This window comes from Polychytrium aggregatum, assembly GCF_025602895.1.
Source record: "Polychytrium aggregatum strain JEL109 chromosome Unknown BJ171scaffold_2, whole genome shotgun sequence".
Lineage (NCBI taxonomy): Eukaryota > Fungi > Chytridiomycota > Chytridiomycetes > Polychytriales > Polychytrium > Polychytrium aggregatum.
The window spans coordinates 352,281-374,081 of NW_026516204.1; the positions used below are offsets into that span (position 1 = coordinate 352,281).

Sequence of the window (21,801 nt, forward strand, 5' to 3'; positions counted from 1 at the left end):
CAGGAAATCCTCCCGATCGACCGACGCACTCGATGGGAATGGGAATGGGATCAATAGACGGATGAGTGCGCGGTGTTTTCGAGAACCAAAGTGAGAGTGGAAGAGGCAGGGGGGCACGGGAGGCAAGGGACAATGCGCCTGGTGGGGCGAGGGAGGGCGGATCGAAATCAAGCTCCGTTGGGCTGTCGATGCCAGACGCAGCATTGGCAGGCGTGTTGCCGCGCACGAAGGACTTTTGACCTCGGTGGGGAATGGTGGGCAGGGTTTGCCCAGGCCAACAAGCGATTCTTCCAGCCGGGGAGGTCGTTGTCGCTGGCTTGCTGGCTCGCCGGTTCACTTGCTTGTCGCTTGTTCCTTGCCCTCTGTTTCCACCCTCCCCGCCCTCTCCCCACGACGAGCCAGTGCGGTCGCTCAATCGGTACTTCGTTGCTGTCGTCGTCGTCGCTGCTGTTCGCGGATCTGCTGAAGCGCCTGCACTCCCCTCCCCCATCGGTTTCTCTCCAGAAGGCGGAGCAAAGAGTTTTGCCGTCCTGGCAGTCCACGCGGGTCGTGCGGCCGAGTGGTGCGGGGGAACAGGGCACAAACCGCGCAGACCCGGCCAAGCCACCCAGCGGCATGGCCGCATGACCGCCAGGGCCTGGGGTCTTCCTCAGGCGGTGGCGGTGGGGAAGGGCACGCTCGGCGTCCCTTGGCCACGACAAGCACACCGCCCCCTCGTCTCCCCTCGACATGTCGACACGCTTCGGAGCCGCACCGACTCGAATCAAGCCGTGCTCGTCGGTCTGCTTCCACTGGCATTGTTGTCGCTGGTGGGTGCCCTCGGCCGGGCTGTCCGCTCTCGACCATTCGATTGGCTCCGTGCCAGCCACAAGGTGCCTTCCTGACAGGCACACGGACACAGATTCATTTGTGTGTTCTGTGGCAGCTGGGTGGGGTGTGGCAACACGCGTCACCGCCACGGGAGTGGCACTACTCAGCCACCGTACTGCCACGCACGTGATGTCGTGCACCCTTCATCAAGATCGTTCCGCCGTGTGACTTTGGCCGGCAATATTTGACCTGGCGTGCCTCTGTGTGAGCAGGGGATGCATGGAGTGGGTGGACACGACAGGGGGACCAGCGAGTCGTTACAGATGCAGCCACTGCGGGTCAGGGCAAGGACATACCCGAGATGAGGGAGGGAGACAGGGCCAAGAGCAATATTGCGGATTTCATGGAGTTCGGGTGCCGTCTGATCCACACAACCCACACAACCCAGTCAACCCACACAACCCATCCGTGTGTGAAGGGGCCCCCGTTTCAAAATGAGTTTGCTGTATATTTTCACAGCCAGGGCTGCTGCTACATCAAACAGAAATGAACAAAGGAAAGGGGGGACAAACGTATGTGGTTCGGAACATGGAGAGAGAGAAAAGAAAAATAGAAAAGAAAAAAACAAAGGCAATATACGAAAGTGGATCAAGCAGGCAACAGATCAGATTGGACTGGCCCTGCCTTTTTTTCTTTCGTTTCTTTTGGTTGTCGTGACGATCAATTGCACCGAAGCCAGGGGGACTTTGCTGGGAGGCTGTAATCGTCGCCCCAGCCTTCTCACAGCGATGGTTTACTCGGCCGGGTTGCGCAGGAGAGCCTCGTTGGTCACCTGGAGCTCTTCGATCTCAGGAGCAAGCTCGGCCAGCGCCTCGTGGGCCTCCTGTTGAGCCAAGAACAGCAAACCAGAAGTGAGTATCGCAGTCGGATATGCCAACGCAGCGGCCCGCATCCGTATCGTATCGTCCAGCGGGCCCGATGTGTCCCCACATCCAATATCGACAAGGACACCTTCCGCACACACACCCACACATCCAAAAGCTCATGCGCGCGATATCCGAGGTACTGCACCTTGAAGTAGGCCAGCTGGATCGCAACGAGATCGGTCAGGTTCTTGAGGGGCTCGGTGCTCTCGACCACGAGCTTCATCTTGCCCATGGCATCATCCACGGCAGTCACAAACTCATCCTCGGCCGCCTCCATCTCGACGCGGGCGGGCTCGACCTTCTCGGGCCGGGCAGCCTTCAGCTTGGCACGAGCGGCGTCGTAGTTGAGGCGGACGGCCTTGACGTTGTTGCGGGCTTTCTGTGGTTTATCGCGCCCAGGAAGCCATCACGGGCTGGAGTTAACCGACTGCGCGAATACACATGCAGTCTCAGGGAAGCATGTCGCACCGCTTCCACACTCCAGGGGGCATGCCCGCCTCCCACCACATTCTGGCCTCAGGGCCTCGCACGCAGCATCCTTATCTGTATCCCGCCTCCCCCCCCATCCCAGCAAGCCCCTGCTCATTCGCGAGATTGTCGACTCACCATGGCGTGCGCAATGGTCTGGTTAAGAGTGGTGCTGAAGGGCTGGTAGAACTTTGCGACGGCCTCGTGGTCCTGCTTCAGACGGGCGTTGGCAATCTTGTCGTGGGTGGCAGCAAAGCGCTGGAGAGCGGCACCTACAAGCCCAGATGAATGAATACGATGCTGAACAGTGCGGCCCATGGCCGCTGGGATGCCGTGGGCTTCGATGGATCGACCCTTCCCTCCCGATGGGACATCAATGCTTACCCAGAGGCTCCTGAGTGCCCAGGGAAAGAGCAGCTTGAGTGGCGGCGCGAGAGAAGGCGTGGCTCAAGCCCGACGGAGCTTCTTCACGAGCAGGCTTTGGAGGAGCAATGGTCTCAGCACCGGCAACGCCGACAGCACGGGCTCCAGAGGCGGCGAGTCCGGAGGCGCGATCGCCAGCCTTCGAAGCAAAGCTGCCGAGGGTTTCCGAGAGAGGTGCCTCGTAGTCGTAGTGAGGAAGAGTATAGTTGCGGCCGACGCGGATAAAGTTCTCGTGGAAGGTCTTGATGCGGTCGACTCGCTACCAGGACGGACGACGATATGCCAAACGTAAGAAAGCATGTCACAGTTACAGAGGGGGGGGGCCAGCGCCAAGCCAACTGTCGCCTGAAATAGGCGGGGAGGGGAGGCGATCAAGATCTGCCAGTCAGGCCAAGCTAGTGTGCAGGGCAGAGAAACGCCAAGGAGCCAAGGGTCGCAGCCAAGGGCAAGACCGGTGCTTGCGAAAGGCATCATGCAGAGACTCCGGATGTTCCCGAAGAGAGCCGTGCCGTCGAGCAAGCCAGAGGACTTGATGCAGCTTCAGATCAGGCAGAGCTCTGCCAATAGACTGCCACTGATTCTTGTAGACACAGGCGCCGGCGCTCGGCATCGAGCCAATAATGGCAGAGCCAAGGTCCCCATCGCACCGGTTGCCAAGAAGCCAGCCAGCGAGCCCAGCGATCTTGCCCCGAACCTGTCTGCACACAGCTCCGGGGGGGGGGCTCCAGCCTCTCATCACAGCATCAACAATATGCGGCACAGCGACGGCGTCGGTACATACGTCTTCCAGATCACGGTACTCCTGGGGAAGCTCGGTGACATCGGCGTTGGCGCTTATACGCTCGCGGGCCAGCTGTATGATCCGCATCGTGAGGCAGGCGTGGTCAGTGTGAGATCAGCAGAGATACATCATTCTTCCCTCCAAGAGTGCGTCGTCGTGATGCCCATTCGAGTCCAGGGTACGGCCGCGGGAATGGCATTCAAAAGAGCCCTCTTCAGCGGGTGCATGGAAAGAGGCGCTCTCGCCAAGATCAAGCCGCCGGAGGCAAAGAGGCAAGGACCGAGGATGCTTGGACGGGGAGGAGCCAGCCGCTTGCCCAGTTGACGATCGATGTCCCCTGATGAGCGCCGGCACCAACAACGACAGTATTCCGCTGTCTGTACACTTGGATGGCCACTCAAGCAGGCGCTTGAGCAATCCCAGTCCAAGAACAAGAGCAAGCCGTTTTGGTGTCCTCCCTCCGCTCCACCCCTTTGCACCTGAGCTTGCAGCCCACAAGTTCCAGATGCGACCGCTGACGATTTGCCATGGGACCCATGTGCCCAGATGCATGCTTGAACCAGGATCCAGGGCAAAGGCGCAACGTCGCGAGGCTCAGGATGGTTTACCTGGGAGAGTTGCGTGATGTTCTTGCCGAGGGATGCGCTGAGAGGCTTGAGGCGCTCGGCAAAGCTGGTGGCCAGCGAAGAGATGTTGGCAGAGGTGGAGTTGGGTTGTTCGGCCATGGCGATATTGATCGATTGACGGATGGTTGAGAGAGGCAAGGCAGGCGAGTACGGCGGGGTGTCGCTGAGGAGGGGGGAGCGGCTGCAGACAAATGAGGCTGGAGATGGATGGAGAGAAAGACGAAACGTCGCTTGGCCCCGGCCAACACCACGGTCTTCTCCCCTGGCCAAGATGGGCGGGCCTCGCTGGGCCTCTCGCGCGGCGCTCGCTCCTCGCTGGCCGGGCGATGGGGACACCGCCAAGACACATGTGCATCGCCTCGGCAGCGACTGCATTCATGCCAATGGGCCTTGGCTGCTCGACGGCCGATGCATCGCCTGCCGTAGACACCGCCCACGACTCGCGGCAACCGATTCGTTCGCTCAATCGTCCGGAACTCCAGATGCCGCAACCACAACCGCATCCAACGCATCCAACGCATCCAACGCATCTGCTGGCCCGCACCCTGCCAAGCATCGATTCTCCTGCACAGCTTCGATGTTCGACGCACCCAGAGAGCCTCTGTCGAGACGTGTATCTACAGGGCTGTGTGACGACATTGGCTCCCAACACACTTCCAGCATGCTTCCAATTAGTGTCGGCGCTGTCGATATCGCGCGCGTCGACATGTCGCCTTCCGTCCTGATGGGATGGGCGATCGGTCCTGATGGGCGATCGGTCCTGATGGGCAAGCCACCAACGACGTCCTCCTCAGGGCTGGTTCGGAGACACTGAGTCGGCCCATCGCCCGACGTCCTCATCCAAGTCAAAGCTCTGTGCTTCGAGAGTCGATAGCGAAATGACCACCACATCGCCGTCGGTTGCTGGGCCGCCTCGACCTGGAACCTTGGGCCCGGAATCTTTCTCCGCGTTGACGGGTGCGCCAGCATCGTGAGGTTCAGCACTCGAGCGGGCAGGTTGGTCTCGGGAGTCGCCGCCTTCGCTTTGGCCACGGCCACTTCGTCGGGGTGTGCCGGCCGAGTCCCACCGTTTGTTTTGGCCGCTGCTGTTGGCCCGACCCACGCCCGATCGGCCACCCCCGTTCTTTGATCTTCGGTCGCTGCCATCCTGTTCCTGTCTGGATATCCGATGGCGGGGCGGCCGCAGACTTAGCAGGAACCCATCACAACAGCGAGGTGCATCCCACAGCGACCCTCCAGGACGGGAGTCACAAACATTCCCGTTCCAAGGAACAAATCGTTTCTCGCCCTCCCCGATGTTGACTGCCTGCCTACCTCGAGCGCTGGTGGTGCTCCTCGCGGAGCTTCCTGGCTTGGGCTTCCTTTTCGCGCTGCCGGTGCTGATCTTGCCTCTCTTGCTGGACTCGGACCGCTTCCGATTTCTGCCAAGCGATCTCGTCCTCTTCTACCTCCTGAGATTCCAGACATACACCGGTCGCCATAGTCACCACACAGTCGCTGATTTAGTCACAGAGGTCCTGCTGCAGGATCACACTCGCGCGAACAATGCGACCAGATGCTGCCACATGGTGCTAGAAGAACTGTTTTGCAACCAAAGTCGCTCTCAGGGAGCAGAATCATACCTTTTGCTTGCGCAGGATCTCGGCGTTTTTCTTCTTCATCTCCTCCATTTTCTTCTCCAGTTCCTCGGGCGTTAGGCGCTAGAAAGGCGGCCGTGGCAAAGGCAATGTCAGTAAGCACAATGTCTGCTCGGCGCACAGACAGCCCATCTTCTCGGGTGGATCGCCTTGACACTTGGGTGAGACCGGGACTACTCAGGTGACGGCCATGTCCAGAGACAGTATTTGCACAAGAAGCTGTAACACACCTTCTTGTCGGCGCCACCGCTCAAAATGCGAGATGGGTTGACATAGGGCGCGGTTCCCAGAGGCTTTGCCTGCACAGCACATGTGGGGAAGCAATCGATTGGTCGCCCAAATCAGTATCCATGAGACCAACTAGCATAAAATAGCCAGCCATCGCCGTGTCTCGGGCTGACCCCCGAAATACGTCTGCTGCGATCGGCTGCGTCAATGTCGCCCACGGCATTCAAGCCAGTCGTCATCATGGTCATCATGGTCATCATCAAAGCACCACGCATTCAAGAACAGACCGCCATACCGGAGTCTGAGATCGGTGCTCGTTGCGGCGGTGGACGGGCTCGTTTTCGGCCGCGCTGGGCTGGCTAGCGGCCGCTTCCAAGGGCTCCTGTGACTGCTTGGGTTGGGGATGGCCACCGCCTCGGCCTCGACTTCCATACCGCTTGGGGGACCCGCGCGAGTGGCTCTTGTTTCTCTGCACTCGGACGTCAGAGGCCTCGTCTCCCTTTGCAATGTCGATGTCGATGCCGACGATGTCATTGTTAGCTGGGGCGCAGCGTCAGTTGGGAAGCGAGCATGCGAGCAAGCGTCGGCAATGACACCCAGCACATCGAGACCATGACCAAATGCCTGGAATCCAGGCAGCGACGACTGGCCATGGGTGCATCCATGAGCAAAACCACCGTCGTCCAAAAGCATACGACGGCTGGATCCTCGATGTTCTCGGGGGAGCTCGAACAGGCCTCGTTGAACAGAGTCGGAGGCCAGCCTCACCTCCTTGTCGGCATCGTTAGCCGTGTCGGTGCTATCGACGGGTTCGTTGCTGACTGAGGCGGCACTGTGGGGTTTTCCGCCGCTAGTTGGGCGCTGGCGATCCTTTCGCTGGTTTCGATGCCCTCGCTTGGTCGGGCTTTGGATCGTGCCGATCTTTGCGCCGTCGTGTGAGGTGAGATCAGCAGAGCCGTCTGGGTTGAGAGGAGGTGCTGGCGGTTGATCCTCGCTAGGTTGCTGCGACTCTTCCCTCTCGGCTTGCCGGGATGCAGTGGGGGCATGGGCCAAGCCTTCCTCGCCGGCGCTGGGCGAGGATTCGGCGTGGTGTGGCCCGCGGCTCAGGGTGATATCTCTGTCCTCCAAGTCCGGCTCGGCCTCGTCGTCGGCATCTTCCTGGTTGCTAAAGACCTCGTTCGCGTCGACAAAGAGCTCGTCTGATCCCTGGGGCTCGAGCTTGGCCATTGTGTCGGCCGGCTTTTCGTTTGGCTCAACATCGAAAGGCTGGCTGGCCGGTGCGGTCTGGTCCGCCGGGAGCTCGGACATTGTGGGCAGAAAGACGGAGCGGGGGAAGCGGAGAGATGAGGGAGATTGCGTGGGAGTTTGGGATGGTTTGGATCGGGTGTTGCTCGTTTAGTTTCGGGGCAGTGGAGAGAGTTGGGTGGTTGGATGAGTCGAAGCAAGTTGGCAGCGATCTGGGGGGAAGACAGCCGGCTGTGAAGGACGAGCGAGGCCTTGAGTTGCTGATGGGCTGCGGGCGCGGGGCGACCGGAACCTTGGGCTGCGGCTCATGCGTGCCGATGCCGGGCCGCCATCTGTGGACGCAGCACTCTGGAGCCGGGATGCTACTGCTACTGCTGCATATCGAAGGGCACTGGCCCTCAGCTCCACTTACTCCCCCCCCCCCAAATCGGCACTTCGGGCATTTCGATCGACTTCCACCATCAATGTGTGGTACTGGCCCGTCCTCAATCGCGAACACGCCAATCCACTTCCCATGCAACAAACACGAGTATTCTCAGATCCAGCCCACCACAGATGCGCTGCCGGTCTTCACGGCGACACTGGAAAGCCATGTTGCGCGACGAACTTGTCATTGGAGCGGATACAATCTCTGAGATCGGCGTCGCTCTCCAGGAGTGACTGCTCCAAGTCACAGACGATCGCTCAGCGGTCTGTTCAACACAGCAATGCGACACTCGCGAGCAATGCAGCTGGACGAGACAAATCCGAAACGCATGCGGAAGCGACAGTATGACATGCGTCAGTCCAGTGCCAGCTCCAAAGCCACCATTCGTACAGCCAGCACTCTCAGGCCGAAGGAGACTGCAACTCACCGGCAGCGACCGATATGGCTCCTCCGGCAACAGCGGCGGCACTCGTCGGACTCGCACTTTTGCTCAGCGATTCATAAGGCACATTCAGCTCCACTCGGTTGGGGAGCTGTGTCGGAGGACTCGAATGGATCGTGACTGTCGGACACTGGTATGTCAGCTTGACGAACGTTTGAGTTGAGCAGTTCCGGCATCCCGCATCGACGCACACGAGCTGATTGATCTGGTCCGAAAACATCGAGTCCGCTGTCGTGAGACCGTACAGCCCATCAAAGATCTTGGTGCAGGTTGGATAGACCGGGCGTCTGGAGATGGCATATGGGTCGAAGCAATGCGCCGCGTCGATGCTGGTGGTCCAGTAGGAGAAGGTTTTCGTCGAAAATGGTGGCGACCATAGGCTGGCGGCAGATCCACAGAAGCAGACAGGGGATGAAAGCGCCAGGTCAGTGAGCATGGGAAAACAGCATGAGGCAGGAAGCAGGAAGCAGGAAGCAGGAAGCGCGAAGCAGGAAGCAGGAAGCAACTGCGTTCGGCTCACTCAATATCCGTGTAGTTTTTGCTGCTGTAGACCCCGGTGAAGAAGCTGGGTGTGCAGGGATCGGTGTTGAGAGTCGAGAACTGGGCGACGACGGTGCAGTTGGCTCGACAGGTCGGGTCGCTGTAGCAGTTGTGGGCCACGATGGTGTTGTTCTCGGGAACCACGGCAAAGTAGACAAAGCCAGGCAGGGTCACATTGAACTCATAGCTCGGAATGCACCGGTTGGTGGCCAGGAGGTTGTCCCCGAGCATGCCTGCTGCCTCGGAATCCAGAGCCTGGGCCGGGTTGAGGCAGTTCGGGGCAATCAGCTGCCAGGGGGCTTGGTGGACGAGCCACTGGAGGTTTGTGGGATCGATTGGGACGGGAGCGATGCTGGCGGTCATGGAGTCGGTTGGGACGGGGCGAAGGGGCGAATAGTGGTGGGGAAATGGGCAGAGTCTCCCAGTTTGCTGACGGAGGAAGAGCACCGATGCAAACGGACTCGCTGGTGGGAGATGCGATGCTGGTGCAGGGGGTTCGTTGATGGCAACCAGGGCGACAACATGCACATGGCGCATGGGTTTGTGACCGCCAGACATACACACGTGGACTGGTTGTGTTACGCGTGTGGCGCGTGTGGCGCTGCTGCTCTTACTACCGAGAGCACAGCGAGAGCGGACCGGGAGCACGGCGAGAGCACAGAGACTGCGTGGCTCTGACTTGCGCGGGATCAGCGAGACGATGCCAGCCACCGCACAGCCACATGCATAGCCACCGCACAGCCACGTGCGCAGCCATCACAGCCCTGTATCGCCAAACGCGTCTCCACTCCGCGTTGGTGCGAGGGTGCCGTGTCCTTCTGCGCACACACAGAATGTTCCGATATTGTTGCATCCTGTGCCGCGCTCTCGCCACATGACCCAGAACGACGAGGCTGCGTCTTGTGCTTTTATGGAGCTCATCAACAACTTTGTCTCACGGTCTGATCTCAACCTGAAGCAATGGAATCTCTTGTTTGTCTTTGTCGATGTATTCGCTCTTGAAAGCGGAGCCGGTCAGTTTATGCAAGCCCCGTCCAGGTTCCAACTCGACTTCAGCAAAACCAATGTGCTGGTCAACATGGAAGGATTCGACAGCACCGGAAAGTATTCACTTGTGCGGTCCACCAACTCTTGGGCCTCCAGTCTCTTTTCCAGAACCGCGCCCCATCCAAACGGTAACTCCCTCACCCAGAAAGCCATGGCAAGCGACTACAACTCCACCATCTTGGACCACATTCTACTTGGACAGTCACTTCGCGCCATCGAGCTGACCCCCATAGACCCTCGCTCTGTCCACAGCACCATGGGTCGATTTTCCACCTACATCCAACCGGGTGTCCTCCAGCATCTCGGCGACAACGTGGCGGCTTTTGCAAACCAAGTCCTCCTTGGATCCAGCCTCGATTCCGCCCACTTCTTCTGCCACACCTACCAACTCATACGGCACTGCGACTTCGATTGTGATACCGGGACAGTATTATGCCTCGTTCTTTGGTTGGTTCATGGTCACCACATCCTTCTCCACCATCGGTATCGCCACAGCTGCATCCGCGGGGTGCTCCGTTGTCATCATTGCTCTCGTTGGATCGATCTTCAAGCGTCGGATCAAGATCGGTACTCGCACCATCCAGCGTGTCCTCAAGGATCTGCTCATTGGCTTGGCTTGGCTGGTTACCAAATCAGTTGCTGCATTAGCTGTTGTCTCGATCGTGACACTCATTTCTGCCTCGACTTTGCCATGGAATTCACCATTCCGATTCGCGTACTACTTGGTGTTCCAAGGTCTTTCGGCCGTCGTCCCTTGGGCTGCGATGAATGCGGTATTATTCCATTATGAGATGAAGCGATCCCACCATGATGGCCAAGACACCCGCCCCGACTTGCTTGTGTCGTTACTCAAGCCAGTACCTCCATCCTACGAGGATATCGAACTCGCCGATAGGGAGCACCCCGAGCAGCTCCCGATGTATGAAGTCCCGGTAGCGCCGCCCGGCAATCTCGCTGCGACCAACACACATGCCTCGAACAGTGTCCCCGACTCTGCCTCGTCCGAGTCGCATTCCAATGCCGATCTGGTGTACTTTGCCGAGCCTCCTGCCAACTCGGCTCTGTCGACTGCTGGAACATCCGAGTCCGTCGATGCCGATGCTGCTGTGGGTTCTTCTGCCAGAGCCACCAACACCGTGCCGGCTGCCTCCATCGGCCATCCCGCATTCTCGAACGATCCTCCTGCTAGACCCCGCTTTGTCTATGGATACGCCAACTTTATCGATCTTGCGGTCCTCGCCATCTTCCACACACTCATGTGCATCGTCTCAGTGTTCATCTTCCCGGACATTGCCCTATTCGGGGTTTGGTTTCGATCGTTGGAGGATGCGACTCCGAATACAATTGGACGAGTGACATCGATGGTGATTGACTCGTGCGCATCGATTGTGTTCGGACTGTGATTGCGCTGTTGGTCGCATTGGGTGAAATGTCTGAGCATCAGGCATTGGAAGTTTCATCAGCAGAGCCGATAAAACATTCGCCAGCGACACACAGGATTATGTAGCAATGAGGGATGGTGGCCCCGATTCGATCACAAAGTAGTCGTGCGGCCAGAGCACTGCCGTCCGTGAGGTCGTGCGTGCACATTCCCATAACAACTCGTATGTCCGAGAAGCACAGAAATTGCATTCATCGTTGGGCCTGTCATTCGAACTTGCTGCAAGCGACACAACACTGCAGCCTGGCCGGGACCCAGAATCCTTGTTTGATCAATCAAGACATTCGACCGATGACGAGATGCTCTCACCCGGTGCCACCAATCCGACTGCATCGGCATACCGCCAGTGCATCCCACCTTCCATCTTCCATTGACATTTTGGCACGGCGGCGACGGATCTATCCCGCTTCCCTCTCTGTCACCAAATCCAAATCTCCCCGTTCGCCTCCAGCTTTCCGCTATCGGCTCCGTCACATTCGCACGAGGAATCCGAGGATACCATCCACACCAATCGCACACAGGTTCGAGAACATGCAAAGGTCTGCTCTGCTCTGCATCGGTGGAAGGCTTGCATTCTCACCAGCACTACTCCCGGCTCAACCGCCACAGAGCTCGACATCTGGCATGAACGCCACCGCCATCGACGATGCTGCCACCCTGGCTGTCTTGAACCGAACCGACACTGACTCGGGCTTTCCGAGTTTCTGCGCTCTCCTCATTATCATCATTTTGGACCGGTGGATGATCCACACGAAAGACTTTCGCAGTCTCGTCACCTTGATGGTGTACTGCGACTGCCTGGCCGAAATACTCGTCTGGATCGCTCCGATGTGGGCTTCGGCATCGCTCTGCCAGACGACATGGCTCTACTGGGCCAGCGACATGATATTCTCGTTCAAGGTGACATTTGGCTATCCAGCGGCGTTGCCAGGTCGAGCTTGGCCATTCGATGCGGGTCGTTTCCGCTGTTGCCATATACTGAATCTCGCGACTCGACCCCATTTCATGCGACAGGACATGTTCAAGTTTGGCTTTATAGCCTGGCGAGCGACGCTGATTTCGTGTCCGCGGATGCGACATGCACGCATTGTCCAGATAACTTTCGCAGCCGCGGGGCTGTCGCTGCTGCTCTATCATGCATACATCTGGACGTCCTACAATCTATCGGGTGCGTAGGCTGCGTGCCGGCCATGCTTTGTTCGACGGCCGTTCGTTGGATGAACCGGGTGGCATCAACGAAAGCGACACTGCTGCTCAGGTTGACTCGGGTTGGCTTGGGCTGTGTTCGAAGCTGATATCCCACCCGACACAGGCGACTGTTCCGGCCATGCAAGCGCCAGCGGCTCGGCTATTGCACTGATACTGCTCTACGGCTACTGGTTCCTGGTTGAGGCGGCAGCGGCAGCGGCGATGATCTACACGCTGAGAAGGGCAGCCACGCTCGAGTCGAGGGCCAAGATCTCGGCCGAGGAAAACTTTGCGGCCAAGGTGATGCGGAAGGAAGCCTGGCGCATCTGCTGGTCGACGGTGCTGGGCTCGGTCGTCTGCGGATGTGCAGTGGCCGAGTTTGTCAACCACCGAAAGTACCTCTATCTCAAGGGGTCTGTCTTTACGATCTGTAAGTGTATCGGCAGCCTCGTCGGGTGTGTCCATCGGAGTGGACTATGCGACGAAGCTTGTGTACAGGCCAGGAGCGGCTCTCTGGATCGCTAACGATCCCTTGTGTCCTCACTCTGGGATCGCACCAAGCCCAATTCATGCTGGTTCTCACGCTCATCAACCAAAACGAGGGAGCGAGCGGAGGATTGAACAGGAACGAGACTTTGAAATGCCCAAGCATGGTTTCCAGAGGCAGAGCGACGAGCGAAGGATATGCCTGAGTCTGTGATTTCGGGAATGCTGATCGAGCAGAGACGATGAGCCTGTCGAGCGCCGGATGTGCAAGAACAAGTGGTATTGGTCCGAGCCGAGTGTCATTGTGCCTTGGACTCAGTCGTCCATCGAGCAAGGCGATGTTTGCTGGCACCGAGAACGGCCGGGTGTCCAAGTCCGCTCTCCAAGTGATGTTGGTCGGTCGAGACGATCGTTGCGGCTGGCGGTGCGGATCTCGTCCGTGCAGCCAAGTGGCGATCTCTGGCATCCAGTCCGGATAGCGCAGGGCACCGATCCGCCCAGTCGATCCACCCAGCCAATCTGCCCAGCCGATCCACCCAGTCGATCTGCCCAACCCACCGAGCTCCTCGACAAGCGAGCGAGCAAGCGAATCTTCCAGTGCCCATGCAGACTGCCTCGGAGATTGCATCCGAGATCGTCCCGATCGGTGGGACAGCAGTTGCCGTCGCAAACATCAACGTGGCGGCCCTGGCCGATCCAACAGCGCCGGTATCCTGTCGCAACATCCGCTGTCGTCGCCCTGGTCGATTTGAAATCCTCCTTGCGCCCCACAGCCCAGCCGCGCGAGGGGTATTTCAACCCCTGATGCCTGCTCCCTCGTTCCGTCTGCCAGCATATCCTGCCACCGGCTCCATCCGAACCAGCATCCCCAGCACTGCACCGCCATGTCTGTCCTCCAGCGTCGTCTTGGCCGCAACGGCCCCTTGGTGTCTGCCCTCGGACTCGGATGCATGGGCATGTGAGTTGCATGTTCTGCTGGCTCCTCTGCCCCAATCCACTCCAGTCCCCGTCGTTGCCGTGGCCGTCTGCCCAGGCAGCTGCAATCCTCGCACGATGGATGTCCCCGCAGGATAGCCATCGCCATAGCAGGGCCATCCTGGAGTGGGCCGAGCGATGACCTCGTCGACATCACGCGCTCGCTTCTTGCCGACACTAACCATCTGATCTGCAGGAGCGACTTTTATGGTGCCCGCAACGATGAGGAGTCCATCGCCGTCCTCAACCGGGCTATCGATCTCGGCGCCACCTTCTGGGACACGGCCGATATGTACGTAGACTGTTGCGCCGATGTTGCCCGGCGACCGAAGCATCGCTGCGTCGATGCTGACCTGTTCCCTCCGCTGTCCTGTCCATCGGCATCGCCGTCGGCAACGTCTGCAGGTATGGATACGGCGACAACGAGCGCCTCCTCTCCAAGGTCCTGGCCACCCGCCGCGACGAGGTCTTCCTGTGCACCAAGTTTGCCGTCGTCCGCGATCGCAACGATCCGACCGCTCGCGGCATCTCGGGCAAACCCGAATATGTCCGCAAGGCCTGCGAAGCGTCTCTGGAGCGGCTCGGCGTCAAGACCATCGATCTGTACTATCAGCACCGAGTGGATACCTCGACGTGAGTATCCACCCGCCTCAGGTGCTGCAGTTCCTTGGGCCGAGCAGCCGATCATGTGTTGGTGGTTTTGCGTTCCTGCCGAGTTTTGACACGATCTTCCGTCGTGTGGAGATGACTGATGGACATTGGGCCTCGAATGCTGCACGTCTTGCTGATGCATGCCTCTGGTCCTGTCGCTTTGCTTGTGTGTCTCGCAGACCAATTGAGGAGACTGTCAAGGCCATGGCCGAGCTTGTCAAGGAGGGAAAGATTCGATACCTGGGTCTGAGCGAGTGCAGCGGCGATACTCTCCGCCGTGCCTATGCCGTCCATCCGATTGCTGCCGTCCAGATCGAGTACAGGTAACGGAGCCGCAGCGGCAACCCCGAGCGAGTGTGGTTCGTGGCCGATGCATCTGTACCGGTGTCTGGTTGCCTTCCGCCGAGCTCTGCATCCTGGAGCCTCTGGCTCGATACACAACACATCAGCATATCAGCATAGCGAGGATATCGCTCTGCATTCCGCTTTCCGTTGCGGCAAACCCGCCAGCTCACCTTCATATGCATCCTGTGTTCTCTGCCGCATCCAGCCCCTGGACCCTCGACATCGAGACCAACGGCCTGCTCGATGCCTGTCGCGAGCTCGGCGTCGCCATCATCGCCTACTCGCCCCTCGGCCGCGGCTTCCTCACGGGCCAGTACAAGAGCGTCGAGGACTTTGAGCCCAACGACTACCGCCGCACCACGCCCCGCTTTGCCGGCGACAACTTCCAGAAGAACCTCGACCTGGTCCACAAGATCGAGGAGCTCGCCAAGGCCAAGGGCGTCAGCACCACCCAGTTCGTCTTGGCCTGGGTGCTGGCCCAGGGCGAGGACTTTATCACCATCCCTGGCACCAAGCGTATCAAGTACCTCGAGGAGAACATGGGGGCAGTCAATGTGGAGATCACTGCCGAGGACAAGGCCGCAGTCCGCAAGATCCTGGACTCGTTCGAGGTCAGCGGCACCCGATACGACGCCGCAGGCATGAGCATCCTCAACCGTTAAATCTTTGGCGGCGCACGGATGATATGCTGGCGAGCGGAGACGCGAGGCCATCGCCAGCACATGCTGCAGTACTAGTGTTTCCAACAACGCCGGACACTCGATGTAACTCAGCCAACCCGATGCTGCTGGATCGTCTGCTCCGAGCTGGCTGGTGGCTGTCGACGGATTAGGCAATATACCACATCGCCTCAGATGTGATTGTGTTCATCGCGGATGAGACCCTGTCAGTGGATGAACCACGGGAGTAATGGGCTGCATGTGCAATGTGGAAGACGACATTGATGTCGAGGCCGTGTTGCTGTCGATTCGGATCTGGAATAGATGGCTGGTGTGAATGCCAATCACCGGATCCAGTGGCGGCTATCGTGGTTGAGACACGGTGCATTCTGACACAGTTGGAACGGATCTGGCATCCGACCGGCACTCCGACTTGGCTGATCTGATGATGGATGGAGTCGCCCTTCTGCACAGAAGGCGAGACAGATCTGGCTTGGAATCGTGGTGGTGAATATGCTCTTCATTGGCGAGCGTAGATTGGTGCCAGGCACGGCAAGTATCCTCCCGGCACCGCAGCCATATGGCAAGTTGGATGGGAGTGAATGAAGGAGAAGGCAGCAACAATCGTCATCGAGGGCGCTGGAGCAAACGAAGTGGGACAATCGAGGGGTGCGGTGGCGCTTTCCACTTTGCTCTGCATCCACTGCATTAGCCTGTGCTACTGCATTATCCCGTGGTGCTCCTGCATTATCGGAGCAGAGACAGACACCCACAGATGCCACCAGCGACAGCCGAGCAGCGACAGCCCATGCCAGAGTGGCAGGTGGACCACTCGCCCCAGGTTCCACAGACGCGAACCCCGAACCAGTCATGGCCATTCCGATCGGCGAGGGGGTGAATCTGCATGCCATCCCACACCCCACATCCCACATCCCACATCCCACATCCCACATCCCACATCCCACATCCCATCCCACTCCATCCCGCCGCATCTCGTCTTGCCTGCCCCTTTCCCTCTCCTCGTCCTCTTCCTCCCCCGATCTCCCCTGCTCCGTCGCATCCGCCACCAAATGGCCTCGAGCTCCAGTCTCCCGGCCAAGTCGTTGATGGATGTGGATGTCAATATGGATGTGGATGACACAACCTCGAAAGCCCCTGTCCAGCAAACCCAGCCCGAGCCGTCAAGCACGGCACCCTCCAAACCAGCCGACTCCCTTGGTCCCTGGCTCCATCCCATCGAGTGTCTCATCAACGGCGCCCGCGACGAGCCCGATGCCCTCCTGATCAACACATACGAGAGCGGTGCCTCCGAGCGACACTCCTATCGCCAGGTGTGGAGGAGAGCATACTCGATCGCCCAGGGGCTCAGGGCCCTCGCCGGCTGGGACGACGCCGACCACGAGGTCATCGGCACCTTCTGCGAGTCCGAGGTCAACTGGGTGTTCTATTCCCTTGCAGTGTGGATGCTTGGCAAGTGAGTGTTGCTTGGATGCGATCGAGGGCGAGTCCCGCTGCATCCGTCGTCTGCTGCTTACTTGCTCCACACATCCGCCACCAGCACTGTCGATCCAGTGCCATCGTCCGCTCTGTCCTGGCTTGTGATGCCCTGACTCTGCGATCTTCCCTCCTGACTCTGTGATCCTCCCGACTCTCCTCGCTCGTCCCTTGACCACCATCCAGGAAGACAATCAACTTTGGTCTCAACCTGCCTCCGGCTGCCCGAAAGGCTGTGTGCGACAGGTGTGTTGTCTGTGGGCATGTCTGGATCGTCTGTGGGCATGTCTATTGTCTGTGGGATAGTTCGACCTCAGAAGTGATGATGGTGGCAATGTGGGTGTCGATTGATAAACAGCAGCTGACAGGGCTGCATCCATCCAGATACTCGATCAAGTATATCCTGCACCACTGCGTCAAACCCGGACGCACACAGGGAGTGACTCTTGTGGATGCATCGACATTCCCGATGCTGGACGACATCCCACTGCCCTCGCTTGAGGCGTGCGAGCCTCTCGATAAGTTCATTGCCTATCTCTGCACTTCTGGAACGACAGGTATGGATGGCTGCCAGAGTATCCGCCAGCTATGTGTCTGGGTGGAGTGCTTGATACATCGGATGAGTGGCGCATCTGATGACATGGTACGAGCGAGCAAGTGTCTGTGGGTCATCACAGGATATGCATGATGCTCATGGTGGTTCTTGTTACTCCTCGACAGGCATCCCCAAGACGTAAGTGGATCGAGACAGTGTGCTGAGCACAGTCCGAAGCGATTCAACGGAGATCACTGACCACCCTATGCTCATGAATGTGTATCAGATACAAGTATTCTTGTTTGTACCCAAATAGTCTGTACAAGTCAATTTGGATCCTTAATGCCAGCGTCGGACTCTGTCAGGTTTGGACTCCTTTGTTGACACTTTATATTATCCTTGATCTTCAGCTTACTTCTCCGACTCTGCAGGCACCTTCGTTTTCGGCTACCCTTGGCTTCCTCTTAGCCACACTGAACCTCCGAGGGTCGGCATGGATTCCAGACACAACTCCGAATCCTGTTGAGAAAGTCCGAAGCATCTTCAAGATGCTCAACGATGGACTCGAGTACATGGGATTGGTATGTATGAGAACATGTAGATATCCATTTGTATCGAGCTGTGACTAATCAAGATGCTCTGTTATATTATCAGCCTCCCTCGTTCCTCAAATTGATCATCGGAGTCGGGGTGTCGGATAACAGGCACATCGTTTGGCGAAGAACACGAAAGATTATGCTTGGATCTGAAATTGTGCCTCGAAGCGTCGTTTGTGAAGCCAGACGCCGCTTCCCAAATGCCGAGATTCAATCTGGATATGCATCCAGCGAGGTACGTCATCATTGAATGTCAAGCAAAATATGATGTTTACTACTCGACTGACCGGAAACAACTCGCTTTATCAGTCCGCATTGATAGGAGCCGGAGCTTATTTCAGTCTCCCAGTCGATGTCACTGAAGTCCCTCCCACACTTGTGTACAAACTCGCCAAGCCAGGAGTCCGCTGCCATATCATCGACGAGCACGGCAACTTCATCGACAGGAGGTTCTCCAACAGCGGCGTCCTTGTCTTTGCTGTCGACCCCGACCATCCAGTCAAGGATCATCCCAGCTTTGTCAACGCCGACCCGGACAACAAGATTGGATACTTTGGCTTCCTCAGCGACGGCTCGCCTCGTGTCTGCACCATGGACTGGGTCGAGATGGTCAGCGAGAACGAGTTCACTGTGGTCGGAAGGTGTGTGCGATGCAGAGGCACTGTGTCGGTGTGTTGGCTGTGATGTGGCATTCATCTTCTGCTTCACCACCCACCCATCCACCACTCATCCAATTGCCATGTATCGACCTCATCACACACTTCTCACTCACATTGCCATCACACATTGCTATCCCATCACACACCACCCACATCACCCACACCACCTCTCACCCACATCACCCACATCACCTCTCACCACATTCCCATCTCACCACATCATCCCTCCGCATGCACCACTCCAGATTCGACCAGAAGGTCAAGGTCAACGGCGTCTATGTCGACCTCAATGCCCTCGAGGAGCTTGTCAACCAGAACCTGAGCCACTCGATCGCCGACTGTGCCTTTGTCATGACCTCCGAGAAGCGCATCGTGATGCTCTATGTCCCCCAAACCGGCCCTGCCATCCTCCTGAGTCCCGCCAACATCATCCTGATGACCGAGGAGCTCTTTGCGCTCTCGAACGTCGCCAAGGTCCCGATCCACAACTGCTTTGCGCTCGAGCGATTCCCCTTCAACGACTCCAACAAGCGCGACCTCAAGAAGCTCAGGCTGTTTGCCGAGAATGTCGAGCAGTACACTGCGTCGGTCGTCTATCCGGCTCTCAGGATCGACAACACTCTCCTGTCCCGCGTCGCTGCCAAGATCTCTCAGATCGGCAGCCGGGTCCTGGGCAGGGCCGCCCTTGATGGCCGCAACTACTACATTGGCGGTGTCGGCTTTGACTCGCTCAGCGCCGGCCGCCTGGCCCTGGCCATCAAGGACGAGCTGGATGTCGAGATCTCGCCGCTGATCCTGCTGTCGAACGGAATGACACCCACCGATGTCGCCCAGCTTGCCATCGACATGCTCGACGACAGACTGATGGTCCCGCCGACCGTGGATCTGTACCAGGAAGCCGTCAGGTTCGACGATGCGGGTGTGACGGCCGACGGCCTCCCTCGGTTTGTCTATCCCGACAATCCTCGCGGCATCGTCCTGACGGGGGCCACTGGGTTCCTCGGCGCATTCCTGCTGTACGAGCTGGCCAGCAGGTTCCCCAGCGCCAAGATCTACTGCCTGGTCCGAGCCAAGGACGAGCAGGCCGCCATCGACCGCATCTTTGACACGGCCAGCAAGCTGATCCTCAACCAGCAGCAGATGCACGACCTCGAGCACAACATCCGTCCCAGGATCGTGGGTCTTCCCGGCGACCTGGCACAGGACAAGTGGGGGCTGTCGGACGAGCGATGGCAGGAGATCAGCGAGCAGAGTGATGTGATTGTGCACAACGGTGCCGAGGTCCACTGGCTCTACAACTACGAGGCACTCAAGGGCCCGAACGTCCTCGGCACGGCGACGGCATTGAGACTGGCCACGACCCACCACTTGAAGCCGCTCCACTACATCTCGACGATCGGCACGCTGCCGATGAAGGGCTCGGCCCAGCCGCTCGAGGAGCGAATGTCGCTGAACTGGAACCTCTCTGGCGGCTACGCACAGACCAAGTGGGTCTCGGAGCAGCTGGTCCACAAGGCACGATCGAGGGGCGTGCCGGTGACGATCATCCGACCGGCCGCGATCGTCGGCGAGAGCCGATACGGAGGTGAGCGAGTGGTGATGTGGTGATGTGGTGATGTGGTGATGTGGTGATGTGGTGATGTGGTGATGTGGTGATGTGGTGATGTGGTGATGTGGTGATGTGGTGATGTGCTTGGTGAGTCCTCGGCCGACACTCACTCGCTTTCTCCATGTCTCTCTCGCCACCAGCATGCAACGTTGATGACTACATCTGGCGATATGTCAAGGGATGCATCCAGATCGGAATCGCTCCCTCCCATGCAACCCCCGTCACCCTGACCATGGACCCGGTCGACCATGTGGCCAAGGTCGTCACGGCGATTGTGGCCTCGGAGCAGGCCCTCTCCAACTTTGTGTTCCATGTCAGCGACTCGGAGAACAGGTGAGGATGTGGCTCATGGCATGCTGGGGGAGCAGCGAGTGGGAAGGAAGGGCATGGATAGAGAATGGATGGGACAGCACCGGCTCACCACACCAACCCATCACACACCAACCCATCTCACACCGACACTCCATGCTCAGCCTCATCGCCGAGAAGAAGATCTTTGAGATCGTCAATGCCATGGGCTGGCGAGTCATGTTCGAGACACGCGAGCAGTTCAAGATCCTGCTCCAATCGGCTCCCTCCGTCGAGACCAACGCCCTGTTCCCGCTGATGCACATGCTGATGGACATGTCCGTCCAGGTCGACAACCCCAACACCCGCTCGATCTATCCGACACCGAGTCTCCCAGCCGAGAAGGTCGTCGAGCGATGTCTCCGATTCTTGGACCGTGTGAAATACCTCCCTGCTCCGGCCGAGCCTGTCTCGCCGCTCCAGACGGACGACTATCCCGAGGTCAGCGTCTTTGGCCGCACTGGCCGCAACTGAACGGCACAGATGTGCTGGACCAGGCTGCACCGATGGGTTGTCCTGAGGCATGGCCAGCAGTGACCGGCAGTGGCAGTTGATGCACTGCACTTGGACGGCCCTCGGTGCTTCATCTGGGGTCTCACCTGGCAGATCCTGGTTGCTCGACCACACCATCGATCCAGTGTCCTCGACTGAGTCCTCGACTGAGTCTCACAGCAAGCACACTCCTCCTTCTGTCGTTGCTTTGTATTGTGCTTGTTCTTTCCATCTCCGCCCCAACCTTCCCCTGGGCTGTTTCCCACTTGATATCCACTCGCTGTTCTTCTCGTTTGTCGGCTGTCTTGTCTCGGTTGTCTGTTTGGCAGAGTATGAGTATTGCACCCATGCAGTATCGCCAGAAATGAAACAGTGAACGAAGACGGATGATTTGCATGAGATGAGACCATCCAGAGAGCAGAGCAGGAACAACAGCAATCTGGCTGCAAAATTGCAAAACGGAAAAAGGAGTCGCTCCTAGGTGGGCTCGAACCACCAACCTTCCGGTTAACAGCCGAACGCGCTAGCCAATTGCGCCATAGGAGCTGAGCGCCCAACGTGGGGGTCGAACCCACAACCTTGAGATTAAGAGTCTCACGCTCTGCCGATTGAGCTAGCCGGGCTGGATGTTTGAGTTTTCAATTGTTTTTATTACAACTTTATTACATCTCTTATCACATCTGGTTGATCACCCCTCACACCCGTCTTCACCTTCACCGCCAT

General features: G+C 58.3%; 6 protein-coding genes and 2 non-coding genes across 8 annotated transcripts; 3 read left to right on the plus strand and 5 right to left on the minus strand.

Moving 5' to 3' along the window:
- Positions 1–1,297: 1,297 nt before the first annotated feature.
- Positions 1,298–4,238, minus strand: BJ171DRAFT_485969 (uncharacterized protein). The gene is made up of 6 exons (XM_053109169.1): positions 4,017–4,238; positions 3,409–3,480; positions 2,589–2,886; positions 2,343–2,476; positions 1,882–2,115; positions 1,298–1,693 (listed from the first exon to the last, which is right to left on the minus strand). The coding sequence occupies exons 1-6, from the start codon at positions 4,131–4,133 to the stop codon at positions 1,604–1,606; spliced, it is 945 nt and encodes a 314-aa protein (XP_052971343.1). The 5' UTR covers positions 4,134–4,238; the 3' UTR covers positions 1,298–1,603.
- A 541-nt stretch (positions 4,239–4,779) lies between these two features.
- BJ171DRAFT_485971 (uncharacterized protein) lies at positions 4,780–7,407 on the minus strand. The gene is made up of 6 exons (XM_053109170.1): positions 6,668–7,407; positions 6,195–6,398; positions 5,902–5,970; positions 5,657–5,734; positions 5,349–5,485; positions 4,780–5,191 (listed from the first exon to the last, which is right to left on the minus strand). Exons 1-6 carry the CDS (start codon positions 7,205–7,207, stop codon positions 4,825–4,827), a joined length of 1,395 nt encoding a protein of 464 aa, XP_052971344.1. The 5' UTR covers positions 7,208–7,407; the 3' UTR covers positions 4,780–4,824.
- Positions 7,408–7,837: 430 nt separating this feature from the next.
- BJ171DRAFT_485973 (uncharacterized protein) lies at positions 7,838–9,057 on the minus strand (the record flags this gene model as incomplete). Its single annotated transcript, XM_053109171.1, has 3 exons — positions 8,534–9,057; positions 7,999–8,393; positions 7,838–7,875 (listed from the first exon to the last, which is right to left on the minus strand). Exons 1-3 carry the CDS (start codon positions 8,914–8,916, stop codon positions 7,841–7,843), a joined length of 813 nt encoding a protein of 270 aa, XP_052971345.1. The 5' UTR covers positions 8,917–9,057.
- Positions 9,058–11,664: 2,607 nt separating this feature from the next.
- BJ171DRAFT_485978 (uncharacterized protein) lies at positions 11,665–13,064 on the plus strand (the record flags this gene model as incomplete). The annotated part of the gene is made up of 4 exons (XM_053109172.1): positions 11,665–11,941; positions 12,056–12,209; positions 12,354–12,659; positions 12,791–13,064. Coding segments are annotated over 4 exons (868 nt in total), but the record flags the coding sequence as incomplete, so codon positions are not given.
- Positions 13,065–13,223: 159 nt separating this feature from the next.
- Positions 13,224–15,612, plus strand: BJ171DRAFT_485979 (aldo/keto reductase). Its single transcript, XM_053109173.1, has 5 exons — positions 13,224–13,673; positions 13,887–13,982; positions 14,096–14,323; positions 14,521–14,664; positions 14,892–15,612. The coding sequence occupies exons 1-5, from the start codon at positions 13,600–13,602 to the stop codon at positions 15,346–15,348; spliced, it is 999 nt and encodes a 332-aa protein (XP_052971347.1). The 5' UTR covers positions 13,224–13,599; the 3' UTR covers positions 15,349–15,612.
- A 645-nt stretch (positions 15,613–16,257) lies between these two features.
- On the plus strand, positions 16,258–21,121 carry BJ171DRAFT_112119 (male sterility protein-domain-containing protein). Its single transcript, XM_053105464.1, has 11 exons — positions 16,258–16,819; positions 17,026–17,085; positions 17,224–17,396; positions 17,560–17,572; positions 17,661–17,739; positions 17,806–17,955; positions 18,029–18,205; positions 18,280–18,611; positions 18,875–20,214; positions 20,379–20,571; positions 20,712–21,121. Exons 1-11 carry the CDS (start codon positions 16,416–16,418, stop codon positions 21,058–21,060), a joined length of 3,270 nt encoding a protein of 1,089 aa, XP_052971348.1. The 5' UTR covers positions 16,258–16,415; the 3' UTR covers positions 21,061–21,121.
- Positions 21,122–21,550: 429 nt separating this feature from the next.
- BJ171DRAFT_t24 lies at positions 21,551–21,624 on the minus strand. Its single transcript has one exon. It is a non-coding gene; the product is annotated as a tRNA-Asn (tRNA).
- A 4-nt stretch (positions 21,625–21,628) lies between these two features.
- Positions 21,629–21,701, minus strand: BJ171DRAFT_t23. Its single transcript has one exon. It is a non-coding gene; the product is annotated as a tRNA-Lys (tRNA).
- Positions 21,702–21,801: the final 100 nt, after the last annotated feature.

What these genes read in the sequence shown, in the direction of transcription:
- BJ171DRAFT_485971 (XM_053109170.1), bottom strand. Translation starts at nt 7,207, where the DNA reads ATGTCCGAGCTCCCGGCGGACCAGACCGCACCGGCCAGCCAGCCTTTC. An exon ending in CTAACGATGCCGACAAGGAG is followed by an intron (nt 6,399 to 6,667) that starts GTGAGGCTGGCC and finishes GACATTGCAAAG; the next exon opens with GGAGACGAGGCCTCTGACGT. An exon ending in GAGCACCACCAGCGCTCGAG is followed by an intron (nt 5,192 to 5,348) that starts GTAGGCAGGCAG and finishes TCGGATATCCAG; the next exon opens with ACAGGAACAGGATGGCAGCG.
- BJ171DRAFT_485979 (XM_053109173.1), top strand. Translation starts at nt 13,600, where the DNA reads ATGTCTGTCCTCCAGCGTCGTCTTGGCCGCAACGGCCCCTTGGTGTCT. An exon ending in TTCTGGGACACGGCCGATAT is followed by an intron (nt 13,983 to 14,095) that starts GTACGTAGACTG and finishes CAACGTCTGCAG; the next exon opens with GTATGGATACGGCGACAACG. An exon ending in GCCGTCCAGATCGAGTACAG is followed by an intron (nt 14,665 to 14,891) that starts GTAACGGAGCCG and finishes TGCCGCATCCAG; the next exon opens with CCCCTGGACCCTCGACATCG.
- BJ171DRAFT_112119 (XM_053105464.1), top strand. Translation starts at nt 16,416, where the DNA reads ATGGCCTCGAGCTCCAGTCTCCCGGCCAAGTCGTTGATGGATGTGGAT. An exon ending in CGGCGAGAGCCGATACGGAG is followed by an intron (nt 20,215 to 20,378) that starts GTGAGCGAGTGG and finishes TCTCGCCACCAG; the next exon opens with CATGCAACGTTGATGACTAC. An exon ending in GTCAGCGACTCGGAGAACAG is followed by an intron (nt 20,572 to 20,711) that starts GTGAGGATGTGG and finishes CTCCATGCTCAG; the next exon opens with CCTCATCGCCGAGAAGAAGA.
- BJ171DRAFT_485969 (XM_053109169.1), bottom strand. Translation starts at nt 4,133, where the DNA reads ATGGCCGAACAACCCAACTCCACCTCTGCCAACATCTCTTCGCTGGCC. An exon ending in ACATCACGCAACTCTCCCAG is followed by an intron (nt 3,481 to 4,016) that starts GTAAACCATCCT and finishes CGGATCATACAG; the next exon opens with CTGGCCCGCGAGCGTATAAG. An exon ending in AGTACCGTGATCTGGAAGAC is followed by an intron (nt 2,887 to 3,408) that starts GTATGTACCGAC and finishes CCGTCCTGGTAG; the next exon opens with CGAGTCGACCGCATCAAGAC.